This window comes from Lissotriton vulgaris, chromosome 5, assembly GCF_964263255.1.
Source record: "Lissotriton vulgaris chromosome 5, aLisVul1.2, whole genome shotgun sequence".
NCBI classification, from domain to species: domain Eukaryota; kingdom Metazoa; phylum Chordata; class Amphibia; order Caudata; family Salamandridae; genus Lissotriton; species Lissotriton vulgaris.
This window is the reverse complement of record NC_141693.1, coordinates 1594881236-1594899592: the sequence shown is the minus strand read 5'-3', so window position 1 is coordinate 1594899592 and position 18357 is coordinate 1594881236. Positions and strand designations below refer to the sequence as shown.

General features: G+C 50.8%; 1 protein-coding gene across 1 annotated transcript in view; it reads left to right on the top strand.

Moving 5' to 3' along the window:
• Positions 1 to 18357, top strand: part of IPO4 (importin 4) — a 2281504-nt gene that overhangs the window by 1920211 nt on the left and 342936 nt on the right. Inside the window, exon 26 of the mRNA XM_086923725.1 lies at positions 5060 to 5268. Within this exon, the coding sequence (XP_086779851.1) occupies positions 5060 to 5268 (209 nt within the window). The remainder of the gene's footprint in view (positions 1 to 5059; positions 5269 to 18357) is intronic.

The window sequence follows — 18357 nt, the reverse complement described above, 5'->3', positions numbered from 1 at the left end:
ATAGAGATCTGCATCTAGATTGGAGGGAGGAGTTGCCCCTGAACCTTGAATAGGGCTGTGCTTGCCTTCCACAATGCTGGCTCCACCTCCTGTGGGGCGCCTGATGTGTCTGCCCTGCACTGTGATAGGAAAGGAGAAGTCTGGTAAACAGAGTGCTTTAGAACTGGTTTGGACTGGGCAAAGGCACCTCTCCCCTCAGAGAACAAAGGATTTTGGGGTATAAATATTGGGACCCTGATCCCATGAAATTAGATCACTTTTGGACTACAAGAAGAAACCTTTACTGAGGAGAGGAACCTGATGAAACTGAGGAGAGACTATCCCCAAGCTGAAGTGCAGCTTGTGGGATTGGCCTGCAGTGGTTGCCTTACTGCCAAAGGAAGGAGAAATTAAGTTTGTGTACTTCGCTTGCAACTTGTGAAGGATCTCCAAGGGCTTGGAAAAGAGCTTGCCTCCTGCTGAAGTCTCAGTGTCAACCGACTTCACCCCTAGCTCCCCAGAGTTCTTTTGGAAGGGCCTGCTGCTGTTTTGGGCCTTCTGAGTAACTGCGTGTCGCAAAGGAGCTGAAAGCGCGACTCAACGAGAAGAAGCGTGTCGCTGTGCCTGCCGTCACAAATCTGTAGGAGGGTGTTGTGAGAAGGTGGCCTGATATGCAGTGGTCACTATTCTAGTGAACACTATGTATCAGTCCAGCAACCCTTATTGATGATTGGTTGTAAGTCAACCTTATAGACCAGCTATCCTAGTAGCGTGGATACGAGCAGTCTAAGGCTAAAGACTCGAGAGGGCGTGTTAAGCCAGCTGGTATACCACATATACCCCTTGAACACCAAGTGAAAGGACACCACACAAGTGTTATGAAAATAAACAGTTATTTATTAAAGATCACAACAGCCCTGTACTCTTTATGAGGACAGGGTACTAAGCACAAACCAAAACTCTTACAAAAATACTTAAGTTAGCACAGTATATACAAATGCCCGAGGGGCACGGAAAACCATATACTTGAAAAGTGGAATGCGAAATTACTAGCAGGTAAGTACAGTACTAATAGGCTTTGGAATCGCTAGGACTTGACTATAGAATCGTTAGATTACTTCTAGGAGACCCAGGGGACTCGGGTGCAGTGTGTGCACTCTCACGCGAGATGCGGGACAAAGTCTATGGTAGCTAGAAATTGCAAAGTTAGTGTTCTCGGGCGAACCCGACCTGGTAGGGAGAAAACGAAAGTAGATTCTGACCCTTGGATAGTGAGGCTATGCTGGGGCACCGAAATGCCGAAGTTACCTAGCCCAGGGGCTGCAGCTGCATAGGACTCAAAAGACGTCGGGAATCCTCGTTGACGGACCAGGAGCCTGGAAGAAAGAAGTTGCTGGCAGGCGACCAGTGAAGAAAGTTCGGTGGATCCAAACCTGGATCGATGGAAGATGACACCTGAAAGCAGAGGGGACCAAGTTCGAGACTACTAGCCAGTAGTCAGTGGGCACCGGATGGTAGCCACCTCGACAGGGCGTGTGGGTGACGCTGGGCTCGGAGATCTCACGGACCAGGAGGCGTTGTCGGCGACCAGGAAGGAGGATCGAGCTGTCCCACGAAGATAGAAGCTGTCGGCGTCGCTGGACCCAGGATTGGGCAACAAAGCCTTGGCAAATTCAAGCCCACGCGGTGGACCTAAAATGGCGTCTGGAGTGGACCAGGAGGGTCCGGGGTGCCTCTCTTCAAGAAGGAAGCAAGGGCCAGTCTGGAGCAACCAGACCAGCAGCAGTGATGTCGTCGGGCGTCGTTCAGAAGGCCACAAGCCAGCCGGCTAGTAGCCAAACAACGCGGTGCACAGCAAACAGCAGAAGGGCCCCACGCAGATCGTGGAGATGCAGGGAGGCGGATCTTGGGTGCTGGAGCTGCGCAGGGTTGGGGCTTCTCGGACCCCAAAGCACTCACCCGTGGAGGACACAGTGGGCTTGTTGTAAAGATGTCGTGCAGTCTTGGCGATCGTCGGTCCCTCGAGGTCTCGTCGCACTCACGGTTCTCAGCTTGGCTGTAGAGGTGAGTAGAGGTCAGAGGTGCCAGGGAAGCCGGGTCTCGTCGAGCTGGGTCGTCGGATTCGTGATGAAGGACTTGCAGCAGACCGCAGTGTTCTTTAGGATGGTGCCTGCGGATGCAGGGTGACTACTCCTTAGCCACAAGGGAGAATCTTGATGAAGAAATCTTGAAGTCCTTTTGCAGAAAGTCGTGTCTTGATTCCAAAGATGATCTAATTTGAACAGGGGGCCCGCTCCCATCTTTATACTAAAAAAGGGGGCTGACCCGGTGACTAGGTCCTGCCTATGGGTGGGACTAGGAGGGGGGTGGTTACACCCCTCTGCCATGCCGGACTTCCCCAGGCCAGGGGCTGGTGTGCCCCTGGAACTGGTTCTGACCGGCCTATGCGTAGTGAGCACCGGGGTGCCACTCAGCAGTCACCTTCCTGAAAAGCCCTGCCTACCCAGGATACACAAAACCATGTCTGGGACGGTGCTAGCACCGCCCCGGACAGGAAACCCTTTGTCCAGGCCTCCCTCGCTGGAGGGACTCCCAGCAGCAGGAGGTCAGACTCGTGTCTGTGGTGGCAGCATCCATTTTGTGGAGCTGAGGCTTCAGTTAACTTTAACCGGGGTTCACAGTTACATACATGTCGTGTCCCTCTAGAAGGGTGGAATGCTAACCCAGTCGCCAGAATTGGCGAGGGGTTAGTATTCCAATTCGTATGACACCTTACTCGACATGTTTTGATAAAGCAATACCAAAGTTAGCATTTAACCGCGAGGATTATAATGCACTTAAGAGTATATGGTATGCGATATCATGGAACAGCTATTGGGACTTGGTTCCGCAAGCTGCAGACAGGCTCAGCTCATGCCAGAGCACCATCTCACACGATTCCAAGCACTCTGCCTTCAGGATTGTCAAGGCCTGCCATAGGAGTGACTGATAGGAATCTGTGTGTCCATTTTAGGGTTAGGTATAGGTATACTACACCTACAGCAAAGAGTGATTACACAACTTTGCCCCAGCTGTCATGCAGCCAGTTGTGTCAAATTTAGGAGGCCAGCCAGGGGTGGCATAATACATGCTGCAGCCCCTGGCAGCCCTGGGTACACCTATGCCCTGAGTTACAGGGTCTGATAAGGTGGCCCAGTACCAATTGGCAAATGCACCTAGGGTACATGTCGTAATTTAGAAAGAGAACAGCCAGGCTGTGGGTCTGATTGGCAGGCCCACAGCCAGAGAAAGTCGTAAACCAGTGAAACAAAAGCAAAAAATCTGGGTGATCATAGGATTGCAGACCCTACTCTCCTACAGGTGTCGCCGCTGGAACTGTCACACTGCACCGGAGAGAAGCATGCCGCAACGAAGAGGAAGCATGTTGCCGTTGCAACTCCGAAGGAGGGTGTCGCCGCTGTAGTTTTCGCACTGCATCACATCAGGAGAAGAATCTCGCAACGAGGTCGGAGCTTGTCGCTGTGCCTGCCGTCGCAACTCCGAAGGAGGGTGTCGCCACTGGAACTGTCGCATTGCAACGCATCGACCAAGAGCACCTCGCATCCCAAAGAAGCACGCCGCCGTCGGAGCTGCTACCGTCGCATCTTGGATGTCGGAAGCTTCACGCATCATGGGAGAAGAGTGTCGCCGCTGGAGCTGCTGCCGTCGCATCGGAAGGGTGTCGCTGCTGCAGTCCACTTATTGAACTGAGAACTTCTCGCATCCCCGAGAAGCGTGCCGCATCTGGAAGATCTTCACGTCTTTATTTCTTTGTATCTGAACTTTGCCGCATTTCCCATTGCTGCGACATTGCTGGTTGTGGAAGCGCATCGCAACCTAAGGTACATTGACGCAGTGTCGCATCTAAGAACTGAACTGAACTAAGCTTAAATCTACCTTCTTAAAGTAATCATAATGTGTATTTTTGTCGTTTATGATCTTGTGGTAACTCTATATAAAGTCTACTTTTTTTATATATATAACCTGTGTGGTGTCCATTTGTAGTGTTGTCACTGGGTTACTGTATGTGGTCACAACTGCTTAACTTAAAACGTCTCTGAAGTAAAGCCCTTCTGCTCGTGCCAAGCTACCAAGCGGTTGAGCAGGGGTTATTTTCGGAGTGTAATCCCCTTATCCTGACTAGAGGAGAGGGTCCCTATTTGTCAAAAGTACCTACCCGTGCCAACTAGAGACCCCCAAATCTAACAGTGGGGTAAAGCAGAAACGGGACTGCAAGTAGGGCCCAATACAAGGAGGTCTACGTAGAACAAGGGTCAGAAAGTAAGTGGTATGGCTATTTTTGGGTCAGACTGCCCTGATGTGTAAAGGCAAAAATAATATTAGCCCGTCATCCTAAGGTAAGGCTTGTAATACAGTCCTGAAAATATATTTAAACAAAAGGTCTACTACACTGGCAAAAGTACAGAAAGGTTGCTTTCTCTGTAGAGTGCATTTTGAGGGAAGGAGAGTTCATCTGTGGTATAATACAGAAGGATGCACCCTATTACTGACAACATGAACATGAGAGAAAAGTCCTCTGAGACGTTTGAAATGCGGTTTGACAAAGTCTGAAAGCAATGGATGAAGCTGCTCCCCACAAATAATCTAATGGCTCAAACACGCTGATCCAAGTCCAATCTGTATGTTGGAAAACAGGTAGGTTTGCAATGGCTGACTTTGTTATGAAAATAGGTCGCAATAGGTCAGGGTATAGCAGTGTTTGTGAAATGAAACAGATTATTAAATGAAGCCTAAACATATGTGGATTATTCTTGTTAGTAACAATTGAGTAACCACAGAGTCTCATGACTAAAAGAGGGTAAACATGTAGGCATGTTCTTGGATTTGTTTTTTCACTCTATCATTTTTCTTCCTAATCTTTTTCTTCAAATCTCAAGCTCTCTTCTAATACTTCTGCTTTGACTCTTCGAATTTCTCATCAAATATCTATTACTCCTGCCCTGCTTACTCATTTGATTCTCTTCCAGACTTGTATTTCAATCTTGATCAGTTGTATGACTCTTGTCTCCTTTTCGTACAGAAGCCTAACAATTCCCTAGCTGAGAAATCTTTTGCCATTGGCACTATAGCAGAGACGGTGCAGCAGCTTGGCACTTCTTGCGCGCAGTTTCTACCCCGCCTCTTCCCAGTTATGCTGTCTGGTGCCAAAGAGGAAGATGAAGAAGTGCGAAGTAATGCCATATTTGGCCTTGGTGTTCTGGTGGAGCAGGGGAAAGAGGCTGCCTATGAGTATCCTTTAAGCAATAAAGTGGTATATGGTAAGGTACATATCTTTTTTCAAAAAATAGACAGTGACTACATGGAAGAAAAATGCAGTTGGCTTCTAAAATTCTACAATATTGGATCTTTCATGGACCTACCTGCTTCAATTATATCCTGTGTGCAGGCTGGAAATCACCAGTCATTTTTAAATAGCAAAAATCAGTGTCAAATGTGTTTTGTCTAATAGTGTTACATTAGTAAGTCATCCATCTAATTTGAAACAACCAAAGTTTAGCTAATGTGTTGGATGTGTGAGTTCGTTCTCCTACATAGTGGCCATCATAGCTTAGATTTCTAGCACATATGAAGTGTGAGGGAGTGTCCTGAAAGGGGTCTTTTCTTTCCTTTTGGCCTTATACTTTTAGATTTCCAACATGATCTTGAGCTTACCTGGGCTACAGCAAGTCCTAGTTTCATTTTAACACAACTGTGAATTGTTTCTAGGGCACCTTTTATTTATTTCGGTATGGTACGAGCTGAGGAGAACATATCTTATAGACATCTAACCGCAGATTCCTTACCATAAAATTCTCTCCAGGCACCAGACTGTATCCGGAAAACTTTGCAGCAGAACCTCTGCGCTACGGTTTAGGGTGTTGTACTACTCCTTAACGACGTCATCTATTGGATGTAATGTCGACAGAGTCCATATAAACCATTCCCCCAATGCGCTGCTGTCAGTTTCTTCTTTTCCGTGCTATAGTGCTCATCTGGAGAAGTGGTTCCTCTGACAGTGTTATGGCCTACTACAGCGTTTTTCGTCTGGAACAGTGTACCTATTTTCTATGCCTTCTGATTTTAAACCTTGTGGGTCTTGTATTCAACAGATGTCAGCCACTGACCCTCATTCTGTCTGTATGTGGTGCTTGGGCAAGTACCACAACTCTGAGGAGTGGGACGCCGGTCAGCGACTGAAGCCGAAGCTACTGTGGGACTGACCAACGAAGCTAATGTATGCGCAGATGTCACAACTGTGAGAAGTTGGCCCGATATGCAGCGTTCGCTATTCTAGCGACCGCTATGTATCGTTCCAAACGACCCTTATGATGATTGGTTGTAAGTCAACCTAAAGACCAGCTATCCTAGTAGCGTGGATACGAGCAGTCTAAGGCTAAAGACTCGAGAGGGCGTGTTAAGCCAGCTGTTTACCACACATGTATCCCTTGAACACCAAGTGAAAGGACACCACACAAGTGTTATGAAAATAAACAGGATATTTATTTAAGAATCACAACAGCCCTGTACTCTTTATGAGGACAGGGTACTAAGCACAAACCAAATCTCTTAGGAAAATACTTCAAGTGCACAATTAAAACAAGTGTCCGAGGACACGGAAAGTTTAAGGTCTCGGGCGGACCCGATAAGGCAAGTCGGAAGCGAGGGACTCGGGACCCTAGAGTAAAGAGGCTATGCAGGCACCGAAATGCCGAGTTACCTAGCCACGAGGGCTGCGGCTGCACAAGTCTTACAGGCGTCGGGGTCTTCGCTGACGAGCCAGGAGCCGGAAGAAAAGGAGTTGCTGGCCGGCGACCAGTGATGAATAGTTCGTAGAGATCCAAGCCTGGATCAGAGATTGATACCTGAAAGCAGAGGGGACCAAGTTCGTACTACTAGCCAGTAGTCAGAGGGTACCAGGAAGGCACCGGTTGGCCGTCACCTCGACCAGGTGAGTGGGCGACGCTAGGCTCTGCAGTCTCACGGACCAGGAGGCGTTGTCGGCGACCACGGTGGAGGTGCGAGCTGTCCCACGAAGGATGATGCTGTCGGCGTCGCTGGGCCCAGGATGGGGCAACAAGCCTTGGCAGATCTCAGGGCCACGTGGTGGGCCTAAGATGGCGTCTTGAGTGGACCAGGAGGGTCCGGGGTGCTTCTCTCAAAGATAGAAGCAAAGGCCAGTCTGGAGCAACCAGACCAGCAGCGTTGATTGTCGGATGTCGTCACAGAAGGGCACAAGCCAGCGGCTAGTGACCAGACAACGGGCTGAGCAGCGAGCAGAAGGGCCCCACGCAGATCGTGGAGATGCTGGGAGACTGCACTTCGGTGCTGGAGCGGCTCAGGGTCGGGGCTTCTCGGACCCCAGAGCACTCACCAGAGAATTGCTTCGGTGGTAGTGCTGGTTAAGAGCGTGCAGGTTCTAATGATGGCCGGTCCCTCGAGGTCTCGTCGCACCCACAGATCACAGCTGAGCTGATGACGTGGGTAGAGGTGCCAGGGAAGCCGGTTCTCGTCGAGCTGGGCCGTCGGATTCCTTGAGGAAGGACTTACAGCAAAACCGCAGAGTTCTTAGATGGTGCCCGCTGATGCAGGGTGACTACTCCTTAGTCACAAGGGAGAAATCTTGAGAAGAGTCTCGAATGTCCTTTCATAGAAAGTAGTTCTTGATTCAAAGATGATCTAATTTGGAAGGGTCCCCGCTCCGGCCTTTATTCTAAAGAAAGGGGTGGGTACATGACTAGGTCCTGCCCTAAGGGTGGGACCAGGAAGGGGGGTAGTTACACCCCTCTCCCCTGCCGGACTTTCCCCAGGCCAGGGCTGGTGCCCCTGGAACTGGTTCTAACCGGCAGATGCGTAGTGAGCACCGGGGTGCCACTCCGCAGTCACCTTCTCGCAAAAGCCCTACCTACCCAGAATACACAAACCCTGTCTGGGACGGTGCGAACACCGCCCTCGACAGGAAACCCTTTGTCCAAGTGCTCCTCGCTGGAAGGACTCCCAGCAGCAGGAGGTCAGACTCGTGTCTGTGGTGGCAGCATCCATTTTGTGGAGCTGAGGCTTTAGTTAACTTTAACCGGGGTTCACAGTTACGTACATGTCGTGTCCCTCTAGAAGGGCGGAATGCTAACCTCGTCGCCAGAGTTGGGGAGAGGGCAGCATCCCGATTCGTATGACACCTTACTCGACATGCCTTGATAACGCGACACCGGAGTTACCGATATGGTACGCGTTATCATGGAACAGCCATTGGGTCTTGATTCCGCAAGCTGCAACCGGGCTCGGCTCGGGCCAGAACACAGTTCACACGAGCCCACGCACTCTGCCTTCAGGATTGTCAAGGCCTGCCCTAGGAGTGACTGATAGGAACTCGGGTGTCCATTGTATGGTTAGATATAGAGCTACTATACCTAAAGCAAAGGGTGATTACACGACTTTGCCCCAGCTGTCATGCAGCCAGTTGTGTCAAATTTAGGAGGCCAGCCAGGGGTGGCATAATACATGCTGCAGCCCCTGGCGGCCCTGGGTACACCTATGCCCTGCGTTACAGGGTCTGATAAGGTGGCCCAGTACCAATTGGTAAATGCACCTAGGGTACATCTCGTAATTTAGAAAGAGAACAGCCAGGCTGTGGGTCTGATTGGCAGGCCCACAGCCAGAGAAAGTCGTAAACCAGTGAAACAAAAGCAAAAAAATCTGGGTGATCATAGGATTGCAGACCCTACTCTCCTACAACAACCCTCCAAGTCTCCTCAATCTCGGTTTCCTGTATGCTCTATGGTCCCTTTATGGAGCCATTCAGGAAGCAGTTCTTGTGGACGTCGCTTCCCATCGACATCCAGAGTTAAGTCTCTTCGCAAGCAGGCATAGTCGCAGCATCCCCTGGCTTCATCGCCTTATGACGTGCTTTCAAACTGCTCCTCCCTCCGGCTGAGGACCCAGTGCAAGCATCTCTCCTGTGCCTCCTTGCCTTTCCTGTAGCTAGGGGGACTCTGACCCAACTGAGAGCTAATTATCGTGCTCTCCGCGCCATCTTTGTGTATTCACCTTCCCCTAAAGTTCCTTCAGGTCCTAAGGAGGTGACGAGTGCCTTGACTGTGTCCTCAGCAGCAGTTAAGGTCTTATTTTCATCAACGCTGGTGAGCAGCACTTGGTGGGGTTAACACCTATATCGCCGATAGACTCCGACTCGGCGCTGGTGCACAGACCATCTGATAGAGACGTCTAGCAGCAGATTCCTTAACTTAGAATATCCCCAGGTGCCAGACTGGATCCTGAAAACTTTCCGCAGCAGCACCTCTTTGCGCGGGGGGGGCTCGGCGCTGCACAGTTCCGCCCTGACTTCGTCCATGGACGTGACGTCAGTGGAGCCATATGTGCCCCTCCCGGCGCGCTGATGTCAGTTTTCTTTTTTTCCGCGGCCCAAGGCGGATCCTGGAAAACCAGCTGTTCTTCAACCTTTTTTCGTGTCTTTGTCGACGCATTCGACATCCCGGAACAGTGTACGATGCCTTCGAACTTTAAAGCGTGCAAGACCTGTGCATGTCAAATGTCCATTGTGGACCCTCACGCCTTCTGTATGTGGTGCCTTGGGTTGCACCACGACTCAGAGTGCGACGATTTCAGTGGATGAAGCCAAAGTCCTTACAGGAGTTTCGGATGAAATTGTTGGCCTCACGGCTGCCCGGTCCTACTCATTCATGGCTCCGCTCTCCCTCTCAGGATCAAGCCCACTTCCTAGGTACTTCCCGCTGACGTTGTTCAGAGGGTTAACACAAATGTAGGTCCAGGAGGTCGTCCTCCTCTACCCGTGATGCTGGCGCCTGCTCGTCTCGCTCCCTGCCTGGAACAGGCGTCCGCCGGTTGTCTCCCCCTTTTCAGGTGTCGGAGCAACACAAGCCGAAATGTAGGCTTATTCTGACTCTTATTTTGGGTCACCCCCTCCCCCTGGTGCGCCTTTGGGTTCCATAGAGGTGGAAGGCATTCATGTCAGGTCTTCGCCGGCGGGTTCGTCCTCTGCTCCGGCTGTGTGCATCAACTCAGATTCCGGAGCTGATTTAAAACACAGACGGGACACGGCCCAGTGGGACCTCCCAGTCCTCCGTCTAGCCCACCCCGTCAGTCTCCGCATATCCCTGAGTGGCTCCCTGCATCGACGTCTGAGGCGGCGCCGGGTTCGACGCCATGTTCCCCACATGTTGCAGTGGGGTCGTCATTGGATGGCGCCCAGCCCGAGTCCCCCTTGGAGGTCGTCGACGTCCAGACGAATCCGGCTTGACCTACGTTGACGCCGGTGTGAGTAGTTGGCCTGATATATGATGCTCACTAATTCTAGTGATCACCTTGTTTCAGTCCAAACAACCCTTATGGTGATTGGTTGTAAGTCAACCTTATAGACCAGCTATCCTAATGGTAGCATGGACAAAGCAGTCTTAGGCTACACTCTTTTGGCATGTGAAGCCAGCTGTTTTACCACATATAACCCCTTGAATACCAAATGAAAGGACACCACACAGGTAGTTATGAAAATAAACAAGATATTTATTAACTAACAAACACCTCTGAACTCTTTATAAGATCAGAGGGCTAAGCACATGACAAGACTCTTAAGAAAAATACGTTAAGTTGCACAAGTTACAATGTTGCCCTAGGGGCGCAACAAACCATATACTAAGTAAATGGTATAAGGAAGTCGATAGAAGGAATAGAGCTGTCCAGAGGCTGTAGAATCGCTGGGTATACACTACCCTAACTTTAGGTAATTAATAGGAGGCCCACGGAACGCGTGTGCAGAGTGTGAACTCACTCGCGAGATGCGTAACAACGTCTATGGACAGTATAGTTCAAGAAAAAGGTGAGTACGGACAATCCTGACTAGTTAGGACTAAAACGACTGTGAAACTGGACACTAGGAGAGTCAATCTACCCTAGAGCACCGAAATGCTCTTGTTACCTCACCCACGGGCTGCGGGTGCATAGGTGCGAAGTCGTGTCGGGTTTTTGCGTTGAAGTTTATGGAGGCTGAAAGAGAAGATGCTGCAGGCGACCAGGAGGAAGATGTCCGGTGTGATCCAAGGGTGGATCTAGAAAGCTGAAGACCTGAAAGCTGAGGAGACAATGTTCAAAGTCACTAGCCAGTGACTGGAGTGGAACTAGGAAGGGACCAGATGCTGTTGTCGCGATCAGGTGAAGAGTGGACGCTTGACTCTGCAGCCACGTGGACCAGGAGGTATCTTCGATGACCAGGATGGAGGCACGAGCTGTCCCAAGCAGGCTCTCGCTGTCGGCGGTGTTGGTTCCGGATTCGGCGTCAACAAGCCTTGGCAAAGGCAACCCACACTGTAAGTGGAAAAGACGTCTGGTGCGGACCAGGAGGGTCCAAGGTGCTTCTCCTTTGCAAGGAAGCAAGGGCCAGTCTGGGGCAACCAGACCAGCAGCGTTGATGTTGTGGATCATCGTCTAGGAGGTCACCAACCAGCCGGCAAGTGACCAGACAACGCGTTGAGCAGCAAACAGGCAGAAGGGCCCCACGCAGATCTCGTGGATGCTGGAGGGCTGGTCTTCGGTGCAGGAGCTGCTCGGTGCTGGGGCTTCTCAATCCCCAAAGCACTTCGTCGAGGTATCTGAAGTCGTGCTGGAAGCGAAGTGCAGTTTCTCCAAGATGGCCGGTCCCACATGTCTCGTCGCACCCACGGATCTCAGCTGTGCTGCAGATGTGAGTTGAGGTCGGAGAGGTCTGGGAGTCCGGGTCTCGTCTGGCTCTGAAGTCTGGATCCTCGAGGGAAGACGACAAAGTGAAGCCGCTGGACGCTTGATGGTACCTGCTTGTGCAGGGTGGACACTCCTTGCCCACAAGGGAAATTTTTTCAGTCTTCTGTGTAGAAAGTCGAAGTCCAGAGTTTTTTCTTGTAGAATTTCAGTTCAGGATTAATCTGATTTGGAATGGGACCAGCTCCTACTTTATCCTGCTAAAGGGGGCTGTACTATCACTAGGTCCCTCCTATGGGTGGGACCAGGAAGGGAGGTGGTTACACCCCCTATCCTTTGTCCGGTGTCACGCCAGAGCTGGGGCTGGACTGCCCCAGCAACTGGTTTGAACCGGTGTATGCACAGGGCACCTTGTGTGCCCCAGGCATGTCTCATTTCTTTCAGCCCGGTCCTACCTAACACACAAAATCCTGTCTAGGGTAGTGCTAGCACCCCCCAAGGCAGGAAACCCTTTGTCCAAGCCACCCTCGCTGGAAGGACGCATCCATTTTGTGATGCTGAGGTTCGAGTTAACTTTAACTGGGGTTCACAGTTAGGTACATGTCGTGTCCCTCTAGAAGGGTGGAATGCTACCCTCGTAGCCAGAATTGGCGAGGGGGTAGTATTCCAATTCGTATGACACCTTACTCTAAATGTTTTGATAATGCTATGCCAAAGTTAGCAATAACCGCGAGGTTATAATGCACTTAAGAGTATATGGTATAGCGTCATCATGGAAACAGCTAAAGTACTTGGCTCCGAAAGCTGTAGACCGGCTCAGCTCATGCCAGAGCACTATCTCACATAATTCCAAGCACTCTGCCTCCTGGATTGTCAAGGCCTGCCATAGGAGTGACTTATAGGAGTATATGTGTCCATTTTAGGTTTAGATATAGGTATACTATATCTAAAGCAAAGGGTGATTACACCACTTTGCCCCAGCTGATTGATAAGCCAGTTGTGTCAGATTTGGATGGCCAGCCAGGGGTGGCATAATACATGCTGCACCCCCTGGTAGGCCTTGGGTTCACTTATGCCCTGGGTACCTATGGTACACTGTACAAGGACTTACAAGAGTGACCCAATACCAATTGGTAAATGCACCTAAGGTACATGGATGTTGTGAGAAGTCGGCCTGATATGTAGTGCTCACTATTCTAGTGATCACTGTGTATCATTCCAAACGACCCTTATTGATGATTGGTTGTAAGTCAACCGTTAGACCAGCTATCCTAGTAGCATGGACAAGAGCAGTCTTTAGGCTAAACTCTAGAGGGCGTGTTAAGCCAGCTGTTATACCATCACATATACCCCTTGAACACCAAGTGAAAGGACACCACACAAGTTGTTATGAAAATAAAAGTATATTTATTTAGAACACAACAGCCCTGGACTCTTTGAGGACAGGGCGCGAAGCACAATACAAAGCTCTTAGGAAAATACGCAAAGTCGCACAATTTACACCAATGCCCGAGGGTCACGAAAAACCATATACTCTAAAAGTGGAATGCGAAATTACTAGCAGGTAAGTACTACTCTAATAGGCTTTAGGATCGCTAGGACTTGACTACTGAACCTTCAGATTACTAGCAGGAGGCATAGGGAGATCGGATGCAGAGTGTGCAGTCTCACGCGGGATGCGGGACAAAGTCTATGGATGCTAGATTTCAGAAAGTTAGTGTTATCGGACGAATCCTACTAGGTAGAGCTGAAACGAAAAAGGATCTGGACCTTTGGATAGCAAAGCTATGCTGGAGCACCGAAATGCTGAGTTTACCTAGCCCAGGGGCTGCGGATGCATAGGTCTGGAAAGACGTCGGGAATCCTCGTTGCAGTCTATGGAGCCTGAAAGAAGAAGTTGCTGGCAGGCGACCAGTGAAGAGATTCGGAGGGATCCAAGCCTGGATCGAAGATGGAAGACACCTGTAAGCAGAGGGGACCAAGTTGTGAATCACTAGCCAGTGATTAGACGGGCACCAGGATGGCACCGGATGGAGTCACCTCGACCAGGTGAGTGGGCGACGCTGGGCTCTGCAGTCTCACGGACCAGGAGGCGTTGTCGGCGACCAGGATGGAGGTGCGAGCTGTCCCACGATGGTATCTGCTGTCGATGTCGCTGGACCCAGGATTGGGGCAACAAGTCTTGGCAAATGCAAGCCCACGCGGTGGACTTAAAATGGCGTCTGGAGTGGACCAGGAGGGTCTAGGGTGCTCCTCTGTTGGAGGGGAGCAAGGGCCAGCCTGGAGCAACCAGACCAGTGGTGTTGTCGTCGTGGAGCGTCGTCAAGAGCGCCACAAGCCAGCAGGCAAGTAGCTGGACAACGCGGTGAGCAGCAAAGAGCAGAAGGGCCCCACGCAGATCTGGTGGATGCTGGGGGGCTGGACTTCGGTGCTGGAGCTGCTCAGGGTTAGGGCTTCTCGAACCCCAAAGCACTCACTCGAGGATCCCTCGGCAGTCGTGCTGGATAAGCGTCGTGTAGTTCTGAAGATGGCCGGTCCCTCGAGGTCTCGTCACACCCACGGATCTCAGCTGGGCTGACGATGTAGGTAGAGGTCAGAGGTGCCAGGGAAGCCGGGTGTCGTCGTGCTGGTCGGTCGGATTCCGGAGGAAGGACGTGCAGCAAACCGCAGTGTTCTTAGATGGTGCCTGCGGGTGCAGGGTGACTACTCCTTAGTCACAAGGGAGAAATCTTGAGAAGTCTTGAGTTCCTTTCGTAGAAAGTAGTTTCAGGATTCAAAGATGATCTAATTTGGAAGGGGGGCCCGCTCCTATCTTTATACTAAAGAAAGGGGCTGGTACGGGACTAGGTCCTGCCCATGGGTGGGACCAGGAAGGGGGTGGTTACACCCCTCTCCCATGCCGGACTTTCCCCAGCTCTGGGGCTGGTGTGCCCCTGGAACCGGTTTAGACTGGGGTGCCACTTGCAGTCACCTTCCTATTCAGCCCTGCCTACCTAGGATACACAAAACCCTGTCTGGGTCGGTGCTAGCACCGCCCCTGACAGGAAACCCTTTGTCCAAGCTCTCCTCGCTGGAAGGACTCCCAGCAGCAGGAGGTCAGACTTGTGTCTGTGGTGGCAGCATCCATTTTGTGATGCTGAGGCTCGAGTTAACTTTAACCGGGGTTCAAAGTTACATACATGTCGTGGCCCTCTAGAAGGGTGGAATGCTAACCCCGTCGCCAGAATTGGCAAGGGGTTAGTATTCCAATTCGTATGACACCTTACTCGATATGTTTTGATAAAGCGATACCAAAGATTGCAAATAACCGCGAGGATTATAATGCACTTAAGAGTATATGGTACGCGTTATCATAGAACAGCTATTAGGACTTGGTTCCGCAAGCTGCAGACGGGCTCAGCTCATGCCAGAGCACCATCTCACATGATTCCACGCACTCTGCCGTCAGGATTGTTAAGGCCTGCCATAGGAGTGACTGATAGGAATCTATGTGTCCGTTTTAGGGTTAGATATAGGTATACTATATCTACAGCAAAGGGAGATTACACCACTTTGCCCCAGCTGTCGTGCAGCCAGTTGTGTCAGATTTAGATGGCCAACCAGGGGTGGCATAATACATGCTGCAGCTCCTGGTAGGCCCTGGGTACACCTATGCCCTGAGTTACAGGGTCTGATAAGGTGGCCCAGTACCAATCGGTAAATGCACCTAAGGTACATGGAATCCATTTCACAGAGAGAGCAGTAGGCCTGGGGTCCTGATTGGCAGGGTCCCAGGCCAACTATGTCAAAAACCAGCTAAAACACAGGGCAAAAAGTTGGGGCAACCATAGTCGGGATCTACCTTCCTACAGATGTCAATTAAGAGAGAGAACAGATAGGCTGTTTGTCTTATTAGCAGGCCTACAGCCAGGGAAAGTCGTAAACCAGTGAAGCAAAAAGCAAAAATCTGGGGTGACCATAGGATTGCAGACCCTACTGTTCTACATAACCCCCCCCCCCCCCCCCACCCCAACTTAGGGACATTAAACTAACCTTGACCAGGTGAGTCTTCTTGTTCTAAGTGGAAATACCTGGAGACCATATGCATTGCCATGGTCAGTCCCTGGACTGTGCTCCACTGTAAAGTCTATCCCCTGTAGGGAAATGGACCACCTAAGAAGTTTGGGGTTTTCACCCTTCATCTGATTTAGCCACAAGAGGGGCTTATGGTCTGTCTGGATCTTGAAGTGAGTTCCAAACAAGTATGGCCTCAACTTCTTCAGGGCCCAAACCACAGCAAAGGCCTCCCTCTCAATAGCTGACCAACGTTTCTCTCTAGGGGTCAGCCTCTACTTATAAAAGCAATGGGCTGGTCATGACCATCAATATTCAGTTGAGATAGAACAGCTCCCACACCCAACTCAGAAGCATCTGTTTGGACAATGAAAGGTTTGGAGTTGTCTGGACTCTTGAGAATAGGTACAGTGCACATGGCCTGCTTCTGATAGATACATCTGCTGTGTGGATTCCTCACCTTGTGAATATCCCCCTTGCGTCAGCAACATTCGGAAATTCTTTTCGTAGCCTCGCGCCGACGTGGACTTGGACGTCATAGAGACACTGCATCGCTCGCGACTCCGCTGACGTCACCGACGCCTACCCAAGGCCCACGCCGGCGTGATGACATCAGTTCCCTTTTTTCCGCCTCGTCGACGCTAACGGTTATCGGGAATCTCTGTAGCCAACTGGTACTTTGTTGCCTTTTTGTTGCCATTTTCTGCTGCTTTGTATCCTGTCTCTTCGAAGATGTCATCTAAGAAGACTGGCTTTAAGCCCTGCATGGAGTGCGGTAAAATGATGTCTATTACCGACCCGCATGATGACTGTGTGAGAAGGTGGCCTGATATGCAGTGGTCACTATTCCTTAGCCACAAGGGAGAATCTTGATGAAGAAATCGTGAAGTCCTTTCGCAGAAAGTCGTGTCTTGATTCCAAAGATGATCTTTCAACAAGATATTCTTAGGATACGTGTGGTAAAACAACAGCAAGCTCAAATCCCAACCGCTGCTCACCAATGTGAAAAGGTGGCCTGATATGCAGTGGTCACTATTCTAGTGAACACTATGTATCAGTCCAGCAACCCTTATTGATGATTGGTTGTAAGTCAACCTTATAGACCAGCTATCCTAGTAGCGTGGATACGAGCAGTCTAAGGCTAAAGACTCGAGAGGGCGTGTTAAGCCAGCTGTTATACCACATATACCCCTTGAACACCAAGTGAAAGGACACCACACAAGTGTTATGAAAATAAACAGTTATTTATTAAAGATCACAACAGCCCTGTACTCTTTATGAGGACAGGGTACTAAGCACAAACCAAAACTCTTACAAAAATACTTAAGTTAGCACAGTATATACAAATGCCCGAGGGGCACGGAAAACCATATACTTGAAAAGTGGAATGCGAAATTACTAGCAGGTAAGTACAGTACTAATAGGCTTTGGAATCGCTAGGACTTGACTATAGAATCGTTAGATTACTTCTAGGAGACCCAGGGGACTCGGGTGCAGTGTGTGCACGCTCACGCGAGATGCGGGACAAAGTCTATGGTAGCTAGAAATTGCAAAGTTAGTGTTCTCGGGCGAACCCGACCTGGTAGGGAGAAAACGAAAGTAGATTCTGACCCTTGGATAGTGAGGCTATGCTGGGGCACCGAAATGCCGAAGTTACCTAGCCCAGGGGCTGCAGCTGCATAGGACTCAAAAGACGTCGGGAATCCTCGTTGACGGACCAGGAGCCTGGAAGAAAGAAGTTGCTGGCAGGCGACCAGTGAAGAAAGTTCGGTGGATCCAAGCCTGGATCGATGGAAGATGACACCCTGCATCAAGCGGGCACCATCCTAAAGAACACTGCGGTCTGCTGCAAGTCCTTCATCACGAATCCGACGACCCAGCTCGACGAGACCCGACTTCCCTGGCACCTCTGACCTCTACTCACCTCTACAGCCAAGCTGAGAACCGTGAGTGCGACGAGACCTCGAGGGACCAACGATCGCCAAGACTGCACGACATCTTTACTGCAAGCCCACCGTGTCCTCCACGGGTGAGTGCTTTGGGGTCCGAGAAGCCCCGACCCTGCACAGCTCCAGCACCCAAGATCAGCCTCCCTGCATCTCCACGATCTGCGTGGGGCCCTTCTGCTGTTTGCTGTGCACCGCATTGTTTGGCTACTAGCCGGCTGGCTTGTGGCCTTCTGAACGACGCCCGACGACATCACTGCTGCTGGTCTGGTTGCTCCAGACTGGCCCTTGCTTCCTTCTTGAAGAGAGGCACCCCGGACGCTCCTGGTCCACTCCAGACGCCATTTTAGGTCCACCGCGTGGGCTTGAATTTGCCAAGGCTTTGTTGCCCAATCCTGGGTCCAGCGACGCCGACAGCTTCTATCTTCGTGGGACAGCTCGATCCTCCTTCCTGGTCGCCGACAACGCCTCCTGGTCCGTGAGATCTCCGAGCCCAGCGTCACCCACACGCCTTGTCGAGGTGGCTACCATCCGGTGCCCTCCTGGTGCCCACTGACTACTGGCTAGTAGTCTCGAACTTGGTCCCCTCTGCTTTCAGGTGTCATCTTCCATCGATCCAGGCTTGGATCCACCGAAC